At 43.8% G+C, this 13,413-nt stretch overlaps 1 protein-coding gene across 1 annotated transcript in view; it reads right to left on the bottom strand.

Annotated features, from left to right (window-relative positions):
- Positions 1–13,413, bottom strand: part of tgfbr1b (transforming growth factor, beta receptor 1 b) — a 91,610-nt gene that overhangs the window by 25,659 nt on the left and 52,538 nt on the right. The window contains exons 4-6 of the mRNA XM_050056081.1: positions 8,215–8,445; positions 5,807–5,974; positions 3,019–3,175 (exon numbers count right to left, since the gene is read on the bottom strand). Coding sequence (XP_049912038.1) covers positions 3,019–3,175; positions 5,807–5,974; positions 8,215–8,445 — 556 coding nt within the window. The remainder of the gene's footprint in view (positions 1–3,018; positions 3,176–5,806; positions 5,975–8,214; positions 8,446–13,413) is intronic.

Genomic DNA, 13,413 nt, shown 5'->3' with positions numbered 1-13,413 from the left:
ATTGCGCGATTATAATGAGCACCACTTACATTGTGCTTTCAATAAATACTACTGCATTGTTCAAAAATTATTAATTGTGTCTCAAATTATTCTAGGGGGGGACAGCTTTACTGAAGGGGGAGTCATGTCCCCCCTGTCCCCCCCGGGATTTCCGCCCCTTGTTGAAAGCACACTGAACTGCCATTCTTTGAGCCTCTCTCTTTAAACCATGAGCTCCATCTAGTGGGCTCAGAAAATAAAAGACAATGTTTCATGAGGCTTCATTTGGCCATCACTAATGACCGCCTGTCATTCAAGCGGCCCCACCATTAAATGTGCGTAAATATGGACCTCAATAAAATGTGATCGAGTGAGTTTTATAAGTGTTTGAAATGTTAAAATTAGCAATAGAGACCAAAACTATTTTTTTCAACCAGGCTGTTTATTTCTGCTGTAAAGTTTTTGGCACTTCCACATTGGCTTCATTTTTCAGCCTGGGAGGTTGCAGCTTGGCCAGTCCTCACAGACGTCCATTAAAATACCCAACTTTACAGTGGAAATAAACATGTTTACAGCCTGGTATAAAAAAGGTTTTGGTCTCTATAGCTAATTTCCTCCTTTATGACAAACGCACAGGGGGCGGATTTTTATATAAGTCACCTGTTTACATTTCATTAAGGCTTAAAGTTACGCACAATTAAGGGCAGGCTTTGAGTGACAGGCTGTCTGCTCATAGTGTCCTCATCTTCTCAGTCAGATCCACCCCTCGCTCCTCCACAGCGCCAGCCTCTCGTCCTAATATGCTCACTTCTGGCAAGATGGGTGACAACCAAAATGTCGAACTCAAGGCTTCAAAACAGGAGTCCACAAACCAATGGGTGACATCATGGTAGCTATGTTCATTCTATGGTGCTACATCAGTGTCGTTAAAATCACAAACTCAAAACTGCAGTTTTATTTTCACTGGAACAAGTTGCCTTTGATTTTTTTTTATGAATCATCAAAAAAAATTACAACTATTTGTCAATTTTCACTCGCTCCCATTATTTCTTTACATAAAAACATGCTTCACAATTTTTTGTTTTTGGAAAGCTGCTGTGAAATTCGGCATCTTAAGCTGCACAAATCCCCCTCAAGAAAGCCTGTGAAACGTTGAAGGGACTGATAAATGTCAGTGATGTGTCTTATCAGAGGAGAAACGTGAGTGATTCTAAGATGCATAATATGTAATCTACTACACTTGTCTATGGTTCCAAAAGAAGACACGGCCCTCGACAGGAAATGCAGAAACTGTTTCTAACAAAGTGCAGAGGATTTTAGAGCTCTTACTCCTGACAGCACAAAATATCAGCGTGTTTCTGTTCCAAGTCAAACAGCTTTATATTTAGAAAAGGCCAAACGTCAGAAAGGAGGACAGGCTGAAATATAGTGGTGCTAAAAAAAGATGCCTAAATGAAACGATACGGATTTAATTAATGAAAGCAACATGCTTTCACATTTCACAGATCTTACAAAGACAGCAAGTCTTTGCTGGATGTGAGGTATTATGATTAGGAGTTTAAAACACACTGGTGAGAGCAGAACATCAATATGTGACATGGATCTCAGCCAAGGCCAGAGCTTTGGTCTCCACTGACCCGAGGCCTACTGAATCATTTAGTGGCATTGGAAAAGGCCTGCAGCATCAAACCAGCTCCCAGACTCAGAGGCAGGAGGCAGGAGAAAGTCGTAAACAAGACAAAAAAACAAACAGAGCCGGCTGAAGCTATGCTGATATCACTGTGGGAAGGAGGAAGGGACAGAGTGCTGACTATGGCCTCAATGCATTGCTCACTTTCCAACCCTGAAGCTAGACACGTCTACATAATAGAGCAAGAGACATGTGGACAGAGGCACACACAAAGGGACAGTGACGGTGAGCAGCCACCTGCAGTCTGGACAATTACTAACTGGGTAGAAGGAGAGGAAGCTGTTGTAACACAGTCACAGCTTCCACTGAGAATTTTCAACGTCAGTCGCTCAACTTTTCTTTATGATTTGGTTGGATCGGCAACTTTTTAATTTGGGTGAAATTCTACGTTCTTCTTACGGCCCTGACACACCAAATCCACAGTCGGCTGTCAGTCAATGTCAGATCGTTCATGCTGGGTCGCTGTTGGCTGAAGTACTTGTGGTGTGTTCAAGGGCCACTTTTGGCCGGGACACAGGTGAGATAAGGTGATGCAACAGTCGGCCTTGGTCGCCACCAGTACACACGAACAGGCCTGATATACAGTATCTCCTTCCTCTGTGCCATAGAGCTCCATTGTTGTTAAACACAGTGAGCAGTGAGCCACACACTGGCTGACAGGTTTCAGTATTGAACAACTCTTCTCTCTCGAAGCGCTGCATCAGATACTGGCACCGTCACAACATCCTAACAGAAACCACAAATCATCCTGAGTTCACCCAGTTTGTTTTTTACAGTCCTTGAGTTGCAAATGAAGAAGAGAGCAAAGCCTCGAGGCTACGTTGCGGCCTTGGAAGAGTGTTTGGGAAGTTAGCAGAGGATTCGTTTCAAGGTCCGTGACGTCTTCAGGTACTGTCACTGTAACACAATGCTATCTCTGCTAGTCGGAGCACCAGCTGACACTCTGTTTCCACTCTTTGCGATGACGGGCTACTCAAAAGTGACAAGATGATTTAAGTTGTGATAAACCTCAGAGCTGAACCACAGTCACCTCTGTGAGTCTAAACGGTCGAGACAGAGAGGCTGACACTCTAACGGCCTGACTCCCTTATTTACACCTCCAATTCACTGCTGTGGCGGGTTTTATAGCTCAGAGACGTGCTGAAGCACCACAACACTCATTTACAGTGAAACAGAGGTGAGTTTATCCCAAAAGAATACTCGTGTCATAATGAAAGAACGCCAACAGAGAGTTCCAGTTACTCCTGACAGAACCACAGTGGATACAGGAGGAAGACGAAGAAGAGGATGTTCTTAGTTGACTGCCTCTAAAAGCGTGTTAAAGAGGGGTCCCTACAGCATGCAGTTACCTTTTGGTTCCCACTCTGTGGTTTGGAGCAATGTCGATGGTGTCGGTGGCCGAGTCGTGGCGGACAGCAAGACCCAGGTCGGCGATGCAGCAGGTCCCGTTCTTCTTCACCAGAATGTTCTTTGACTTCAGGTCTCTGTGTGCAATAGCAGGTTTCCCTGGAGGGAGACAGAGAGTCGTACTTTCAACAGAAGCCCCACACTCACTGAAACTCAGTTGGAAATAGAGCTGTGATCACAGAGTTCAAGACAACACAGAGAGTTAGAGGTCAAACTGCCAAGGATCAAGACCTTTGACAGTTTCCGACATCTGCATGAAAGATAAGTTACAGGTTTTATGACCATCGGACAGATACTCATTCGTTTACGACCAAATCTGTGTCGGGCCACGCCCTTCTCTAACGTCACCCCCCTACTGGTCAACTGCAGAAACATTTTGGGGACCTGCTTCAACCGTAGACTGTATCATAAAGATGGACGAAGCATCTCACTGTACAAAAATGAAACCAAAATATCCTCGATATGGCCGCTGCCATCTTGTGCTGGTGTCAGAGTCGGCACAGTAGCAATCTCCACCCAACTAATCACGAGCAGCTCCGTTTATCGCGAACACACCAATTAGCACACACAGCTGTCAATCATGACATCGACACAGATTTTCGTAGCATCAAAAAAACTAAATAAAACCAAACTGAGCAGAAAAATGAACCCTTTAACAAACATCAGTTTGATAAGAACTACCTAAAATTAGAGACACCATTTTTGGAGAAACACACATTTTTTTTTACGTGCACTTGGAGTTTCTAGTTCGGCCCATGTCCCATCTGCTAACATGGAGGGGGCGGGGTTTATGACCTGTACTGCAGCCAGCCACCAGGGGGCGACTGAGATGTTTTGGCTTCACTTTTAGGGACCTGTCATGTCATTCGTCTTTTTTCTACATCAGGCCAATGCACTTGGAACTGGTGGCGCCCCCTATTGATAGTGATGGCCAAATGAAGCCTCATGAGGCATTTTCTTTTTTTCTGAGCCCACTAGATGGCGCTTTTTGTTCAACAAAAGGCTGAAAGCACACTGAATTGCCATTCTTTGAGCCTCTCTCTTTAAAACAGGAGCGCCATCTAGTGGGCTCAGAAAATAAAGGAAATGCTTCATGAGGCTTCATTTGGCCATCACTACCTATTGAGTGATTAAAAAAAATTAATGTTACACATGTGGTTCAACCTTGTTATAAAACATATCTTGGAGTTTTGTGATGATTGGACAAACAATTTCTGATTTACAGTCTGATCTGTGTTATGCCACGCCCACTTTCTGTATTTGTAACGCCCCCTAGTGAACAATTTGAATTAAACTTTCAGGGTATGTTACAGATACTTAATTGGACATTTCCTGCCGTTTTGTGTTGACTGGCCTAACAATTAGGCGGGTTAGGCTTAATAATGTGCTTAGCCACGCCCCTTTTTAAGTTCACTAGCTAAATATCTGTAAAACATGATGAGATATCAACAAGTCTTAGTCCCCGATCACATAGAAAGCTTTTTGGAGGTTGCAAGCAGAGATCTGTGTGGGTACATGAGACCCTAAAAAAGAGGCTGGATCATGGGGAGTACCACCAGTTGGTCCAGGAGCTTCTCCTCCATCATGGACGTTTACAGTACTGCACTTATCTGCTGTTTTCTATTGAGATGGTGCTAACTGTGGTTTGTAAAGTCGTATAGCTCTGGGTATCCAGCAACCACTACCACCAGTTTCTCCAGTTGCCCGCCTCTCAAATCATCTGGTTGGACAATAGGAAAAAAAGCGGGGATGATGACGGGCACTTTTCCACTCTGAGTTGAGGTTTTTTCAACTCCAGTTCAAAGTGTTCCAGTGAAAATGCCAGGCACGTAGCGAGGCAAAAACAGTGAGCAAAAAGCTTCACTGTCATCCAAAACAATAACAAAAAGCCGCCTCCAGCTGCTATTACACTTTCTGTGTGATCGGGGCCTTGTGCATGTTTTGACAAGGTTGGTCCAGTAACAACCCGCAGAGAATTTGGTATAAATAAGACCTAAATTTTAATATATAATAGATATGCCACAAATATATATTTCAAAAAAATTCTTGGGCACCCTTTTCACACAACTTCCAATCATTGGTGAAAATTTCTTTTGTCTGCGATGAACCATCTCACGGGAATTATTTAATAATAATCTAAATGAGAGGAGTAAAGATGACCTGTGTGTCTGCAGAGATGGGTACGTCTACATCGCCTCTAGTTTCTTGGATGAATCTTCATTTGGCTTTTTCTTCCTCCATCAGATGACTGATCCACCCAGGACACATGAAGTGGCTGGTTGTAAATGGGGTCTTTGACTGCTGGAGACATTTTTCAGGTTGTACCTTTTGGCCACGAGCAGTAAAGGGACTGCTCCTAGTAATTTCCTGTGACAACAAGCATTTGTGTGCAACAGCTGAGACAGATGATAACACTTAGAAGAAGTCCAGTCTCTGTTATCTTGCTCCAGACTCTCTCCTTTTTGGACATTCATACAGCATTTTACTCCAGCTGACGTGTGTCCAGCTCAAGTGGACATGTCCAGTTAAGGTGTTTGGTTCGTCTAACCAAGATGAGGCTGTTAGTCTTCCTCTTCATGAGGACACTTTTATAACAGGCCTCCTATTCTCCAATTCAGTGTTATGAAGATATGACTCTGCTTGTCGCATCAGATGAATCAGACATTAATTTAGGAGAGTGTATTACTTGTCTGTGATAAACAGAAGTGTGTGTGTGTGTGTGTGTCTCACCTTGTGTTCCCACGATCTCCATGTGAAGGTGGGCGAGGCCGCTGGCTGTGGACAGGGACAGTTTGATCATGCCCTCCACAGTGACTGTGTAGCGGTTCAGGTAGTCGAACAGCGAACCGTGCTCATGGTAATCAGACACCAGCCACAGCTGAGTCCACGTCCCGTTATCTACACACAGACAGGAAGAGGAGCGAGGACATGAAGGGTTAAAGATGAAGGTGGTTTTGATCTTCCAGAGGGAACGTCACTAGAGCCTGGCTGATTTAATCTGATGCCACAGTGCGAGTTTGATCTAATTGGGATGATTCTGCCTGCATACCCACAGTTTAACACAAATATTTGTCTCTGGAGAGACACAGGCGGAGGAGAGTGTTCTGTGTGTCAGAGATATAACGACCATACAGATGGGACATTCGCAACTTTAGAAGTGTCATAAAAAAACAAACTAAAACAAAGACAAAGTTAGTGAATATTGTTTTTCTTCTCGTTTTGTTGAGAAATAAACAGATGTTAAGATTTTCCTACCAGAGATTACAGAAGAAAAATAAATGTAGGTAACAAAGACATTGAGCATACAGCGTTTCCCACGTGGCGTCAGCTGCTGGGTGGGTTACAGTTAGGTTAGATTTGATACGAACCAAAAACTTCACTTGATCACGAAGCCCAAAGTTACTGTATAATCCTCTGCTTTATCAGTACGGTGTATGAACTACACTGCAGACTGAAGTCTGACTCATATGAACCGCCCGAAGTTGGTCTGCACGTGTCTGTGTTGACACTGCACTCCATTTTTATAAACTATGATCATGGATCACACCGCTCACTGCGTCCAGGTGCACGCTCACTCCCTCTTCCTCTCCTCGCAGCTCTGGTGCTCATAGAACTGGAGTTACATCTAGTAACTACTATTAAGTGGCATTTATACTTGTGCCGTGGTGCGTCTGTGTCACTCTGCAGTTACACCTCCAAAACACTAGTCAGCGGTAGTGATGGCCAAATGAAACCTTGTGAAGCATTTTCTTTATTTTCTGAGCCCACTAGATGGCACTCATAGTTTAAAGAGAGAGGCTCAAAGAATGGCAATTCAGAGTGCTTTTAACCTTTTGTTGAACAAGAAGCGCCATCTAGTGGGCTCAGAAAATAAAGACAATGCTTCATGAGGCTTCATCTGGCCATCACTAGTCAGCGACAGGGTTTCTGTGAAGTGCTGGAAAGTTTAGTTGATTCATAACATACATTAAACACACATTAAACATGGCTTAATAGAGACAATTTCAAACACAAGTACACAAATCAGCTTCACTATAACTCGCACTGTTACAAAGGCCCCAGAAATCACAAGTAGAGTGATCAACTGTCATATTTTATGCTGTAGAACAAACCATGAAAGTCTCTTCAGCTTGCGTGAACCACAGACCTTATTTCAGGCCTCAAACCAAAAACCCATTGACTTCAAGACGAGGGAACCGAGAGCGCTAAAATGGTAACTCATCCCTGGAGCACTCTGTAGTTCTTTTAATTAATCTATTTTACTGGCGCTCGGATTTTAAATGGTAAAAAATTGTGGTGGGCCACCACAAATAAATTTGTGTATGGGAAACTCTGAGTAAATGTCGTCATGAATCTGTTCCCTATAAAATGCTGCATTGGCTGCTGCAGTTTCTGTTTGCACCGTAACCATGGATACAGACAGCAATCACTGGATTATTGTTGATAGTAGAAAAAACATCTAAACGTGATGACTGTCAGATCTTTGGAGGGCATCTTTTCTGATTTCTAAGAAGATTAACCGTTAATCTGAGATGGACATCTCCCTGGAAAGAGTGAGTCACCGCGATTGCGGCTATTTCTGTGCGTCCAAACTTGACTGAGTCATGAAGTTGTTTGTGTAGACACGTTTTCCTCACAGCGCCACCATAGCTTCATCACGTCCTACATACCATGTACAGATAAGAGCCTGAGAAACCGCCCATCAGTCAAACTGTGCGAACACACTAACCCATTTAAACTCCTGCGTGTGTGTGTGTGTGTGTGTTATTAGAGTTGTTCGCCAATGTGATAATGTGTGTTTGGCCTTCACTGTGAACTGTTCCTCCCCCACACTGTCTGCCAGCCAGTCTATTCACAGTAAAGGCTCGTCTGCACTAACTTCACCTTCAGCAGAGCTGCTTTGCTGCTCTGACAGCTCAAGGTTCACGTGTCATTAAAGCAGCCCACACAGCTCAGCCCCGAGAACATCTCATTTACAGGGTTTGGTTGATATGCTTGAATCAATCTTGAGTCTTTGACTGCACTTGAATTAGCCTCATCATCTGGTTTCATTCATTTCTTTTTGTCAAGCTATTCTTGTATGTTCTGTTCTGCAGCTCTGAATCCAGCCTCTCACAGCTCTCCTGGAGGTTTCTCACCTTTGTTATCGGCAGCGATGAAGCCCAGAATGTTCTCGTGTCTCAGCATCACCGTCTGGTAGATCTCAGCCTCGCGGAACCAGGAGCGCTCCTCCCGTGAGGAGAAGATTTTCACTGCCACCTCCTCGCCGCGCCATTTACCCCGCCACACCTCCCCGAAACGGCCCTTCCCGATGCTCTCCTGGAGGATGATGGTCCTGGCGATCGTCCTTTGGACCAGCAGTGGCAGACCTGGAGACAGACAGAAACTAGAATTACCAACTTGCGGTTGTTTGCCTCTACGAACCCATCAGGGTGCAGTCACAGTTTACACCCATGACTCTGACCTTTAACCAGAGTGTAAGAGAACGTTTGTGTCAAATTTGGAAAATTTCCTCAGGGCGCTTTTGAGATATCATATCATAAAATGAGACAAATGCAAGCTCACAGTGATCTTGACCTTTGACCACCTATCGCCGGCTCAGAGGCATAATAAAAACATTTAAAAAGCTGGCAGCAAGTTGGTGATAGGGAACATATCGTTTGTTTCGGGGGAAAAGTGTGTGGAAAGAAATACAGAGGAAAGTCTGTGGAAAATGCCGCAGTTAAAAGAACCCTGACATTATTAAATTTAAGAGGAGGCAGAAGACTCAGTTCATAAACCTGAAAATACTGCATCAGGGAGTGTGTTTACACGGACATCAAAAACCTATTTATGAGGCTTAACACGGTTACAATCAAACTCAGGATATAGTGCGAACATAGCACAGAGAATTTCACAGTACTCCAGGTAGCATATTTGGGTTTATTATAAATGGGATAAGGGCTAACAGGATCTCAAATACTCCAAAAACCTGATCATGAACGGATTATTCACGGCCATGTAAACACACTCAGATGGGCTTGTTCAAAGGTGACTCAACACTAAATCTTAACTTTTAAATCTTCACTTATTTACACTTCTCTGGTCCCTTTTGATGGTGCTGTTTGCAACACTTATTTTTCTTTTTACAGAGAACATCTAGTAATGGTGTCCTCTTGACCCCTGCAAATCTGTGTAAGTCTGTGATGTTTCCTGGGACACTCTGCTCCTATATTATGAGGGAACACCATGTCCAGCGTGTCAGTTCAGACGACAGGAAGTGGAACACTGGAGCAACCATCTGACAGAGCTGCACGGGGCCTGGGAGTGTCAGAGAGACTCTTCATATGAGTCTTTAGTGGTCGACAGGGTGGCATTGTTTCATTTACAGAGGAAAGCTGGGGCATTCAAATAGAAAGTAAAAATCTTTACACCTTTGCGTGACGTTACACTACACATTTCTGCTGTAGGGCTACAATGAGTAGTCGACTAATTGATGACTAATCGACTATTAAAATAATCGGTGATTATTTCAGTAGTCGGATAATAGGTTTGAGTCATTTTTCATAGAAAAGTACTATAAAAGTACCCTTAATACAGCTTCTTAAGTTCAAATATTGGCAGCTTTACACACTCTCCCATGACGGTGAACTAAAACCCTTTGGCGTGAGTACGAAACAAGACATTAGATGACAAAATTTTGGGGTTTGGGAGACAGACCGACTTTTTTCAACATTTTAACACATTTTTCGTTAAAATGATTAGTTGACTAATCGAAGAAATAATCGACAGATTAGTCGACAATACTAATCGAAGAAATAATCGACAGATTAGTCGACAATGAAAATAATCGTTAGTTGCAGCCCTGTTCTGCTAACTAACTTATTATGTACTTTCATTTTAATTTCCTGTTTTTCAGTCACGTAATGATAAACAGAAGGTAAAAGTGAGGTAAGTCAGCAACCCGCTGAACCTTCTCCCATGTGCCAGTCAGAATTCCTTTATACTGGGATCTCTACCTCCCCGAACAAACGGACCCGCTGCTCACTACGTTGGCTGACCTAAAAATGTGAATGTCAATATCTAAAGCCAGTGTTTGTTTTGTTCATTCTTGGCTACTGTAGAAACATGGCAGTGCAACGTGGCAATCTCTATAGACGAGGACCCTCTCCCTATGTAGATATAAACGGTAGTGATGGCCAAATGAAGCCTCATGAAGCATTTTCTTTATTTTCTGAGCCCACTAGATGGCGCTTTTTGTTCAACAAAAGGTTGAAAGCACACTGAATTGCCATTCTTTGAGCCTCAGTGGTCTCAGAAAATAAAGATAATGCTTCACGAGGCTTCATCTGGCCATCACTAATAAACGGCTCACTCTAAAGCGGGTGCCACAGCAGCACGTGCTGCCCCTAGCACACACAGGACGCTTTGCGCTGCAGCCCGTTTACAGTTGACCACACAAAGTTATTACTTCTTTTACTGAAAGATTTGTAGCTCTTCCACCTCTGCGTTAGCTTAAAATCACGTGAAGAGCTCACCCGAAGAGCTGATCTCCAGAACTATGACTCGCCAGGCAATATCTTTTGGGCACTGTCTTTTTAACGACAGAATTGTGGGACGTTTAGCTCGAGATATTTCTCAACCTCAACAACGAATCTCTCCTCATCCAGTCTTCGTCACACACGTGACACGGCAACAGATGCCAAGTTCTCTTTATGCATCAATGGTGAGGAGAGGAGTCGAGCTGCCACAGGAGCTGGTCTGTACAAGCAGAGAGTGAGTGGGGGAAAAATGCATTTAATTCTGGGAGGCTGGAAATAGGACCGTGGCGTGGAGTGCTGCGGGGCGGTGCGTCCAGGAGCTGCCACCGGTGTGGGGTTGTACATAGAAAATAATAGGGGCGTATTTTTTAACACGCAATATTCTCCACAAGTGACAGTGTAATAAAGTGATGGTATAATACAACTCAAAAAAGTGAATTTAGTGTTACGTCACTGTTTAATAGTGTTGGGTACCGTTTATTTTTAACTGCTACCAGAGCCTGGAATTCAGCACTGGTAGCTAACAGTTCCTTTTATCTGTATTATCATTGTCAAACAATCTGCAGGCTGACGCAGTCTCGCTGTCTCTGTGAGCACAGTAATAGCTGCAGATTAAAATAAAGGTTGAATGAATGAATGACAGGCGGTTCTGCTCCTCTGCTCTTTTCTGATCACACACAGAGCTGAGCTTCATCACGGGTAACCTCTCTCTCTCTCTCTCTGTCTCTCTCTCTCTCTCTCTCTCTCTCTCTCTCTCTAGCTCTGTCTGTGTCTGCTCGTCTCTTCCGCTCTCTGTTGCCAGGAGCTCCACGGCCGGCTTCCTGGCTTGGGGCGCTTCCACCTCCTGTCTGAACCCGGTGCTCTCACCCAGATGCACTCAAGGTACCCAAAATAATTTAACGTGATTCAGTGCTCAAATATTTGGTCAGTACTCTTAAAAGTACCAAGTTTGTTACTCAACCCTATGATTAAATATCATATTGTAAGTGTGAGTACCCCCCCCCCAAATAAACTGACTTTATTACGACTCCATATTCAAAATCTCCTTCTTTTTCTCTATTAAAAGTGGCCCTAACATGGCACCATACTCAGGACCATTGACTCAACCCCTTGAATTAAAGAAAAGATGCTCCGCTCTTCTACCACTGTTTGACATTCTCAGTCTGAGCGCTTCATCTCTCACTTACCTGAGCGGTGCATCTTTCTCAAGCCTCCTCACCTATGAACAGCTGATGTTTACTAGTTTGGTGGGAGGCAAACATAACCTTTATCTTCTGCTCAATAACTCAGCATATTCAGAGGAACCTGGACCTTCAGCACAACAACTGTAACTCTTTCGGATCACTAGTCTGCCAACGTGCTGATGAGGAAACGCAAAATGATAGTGGAATGAAAATCCTCCTCCGATTTCAACAGGCACCACACACACACACACACACACACATATTCTGAGTCAGCAAAGTCATTAAAACAGCCCACACAGTTCTGCCAACACACACACACACAATCGCATATCGTGCAATATGGTGTAAATAGCTAGAAAAACCGAGTCCAAATTTTTCCTTGGCAGCATGTCGGAGGTGCCAGTCTCCACAGAGAGGTGCTAATTTATGGCGAGCATAAAGAACAGATTTTGCCAGTGCTGTGTGTCTTTGTGTGTGAGTGTTTATGCAGCTTCACAGCCTGAATCTGGGCCAGCCACTCTTTATAAGAGACCTGTACTTTAAGATGTGTGCAGCTGCAGAGTCTGCACATGTGTGCACACAGAGAGAGGAGAGTGTGTGTGCTCCTAAGTCCTTTAAAATGGAGATACACACTCACAAAGACAATACTGAAGCATCAATGTCAGTTTGAATTTCCGTCTATATTAAATGCTGTTAATGCAACACTTTGTTTTAAACATGGACGACATTAGTAAAATCCCTGTGCTAAGGTGCTACCACAACTTTTTATTTGTCAGTGGTTTGTAAGGCAGGGGATAACTTCACCTGCTTCCTCAACAGCTTCCTCTTTAGTGTGGTGTGGTGAAGTGTTTCTACACAGGAGTGGAAATATTTGGGGAAATGCACATGTAATGACAGTGAGTGGTCGACTGGCTGAATGTGGAAAAACTGAGACATATTGTTGAAACTGCACTTATTTTTCTGAAAGCCCAGTTCAGACCAAAGAGTCCCGACGATGAAACAATTTTAGAACGTTGCAGAAAAAAGCAGCAGATCTGAGACAGACAGAGTTCAACAGGACTCTTGTCCCGACTGGTCAGGTCTAACTTAGTAGGAACCAGGTGGACCTGTGAGGATGGCGACGCACAGTGAGTCACAGCTCTACAAACTGCAAACCTGAGACTGTAAGCACAGCTGTGCTGCACTGAGTGGTAGAGTCTGACCTTTATATGTTAACAAAAACACCTTGTGAATGAACCGCAGCAAACAAGCCTCACGCCACAGCCCTCGAAGACGGTTTCCTGCCCAGGTGCAGTCACTCCCTGCAGTCTTGTCACCACTGTGAGGTTACTTAGCGACCAGCGAAGAATCCAGGAACCAAACCTTGTGCTTTTTACACTTCGTGTTTGCACAGATTAAACATGTGAGATGTAGGTGATAGGTAAGCTTCAGAGGTGCTGATAGGTGTGTTCTGTTACCTTTGCTACCTCGCTGCATAAATATTCTGTGAATGCACCATGAGTCAACCCTGTGATGTCGAGGTATTTGGTCAAAAATATCATGATAACTGATTTTCTCCATATCGCCCAGCCCAAGATGATATCATTAGTTGAAGTCCAGTGCACACACACGCACACACAATCGGCACAGACTG

The sequence above is a fragment of the Epinephelus moara genome, chromosome 11, assembly GCF_006386435.1.
Source record: "Epinephelus moara isolate mb chromosome 11, YSFRI_EMoa_1.0, whole genome shotgun sequence".
Lineage (NCBI taxonomy): Eukaryota > Metazoa > Chordata > Actinopteri > Perciformes > Serranidae > Epinephelus > Epinephelus moara.
The sequence above is the reverse complement of the archived record's forward strand: the minus strand, read 5'-3'. Positions and strand labels throughout refer to the sequence as shown.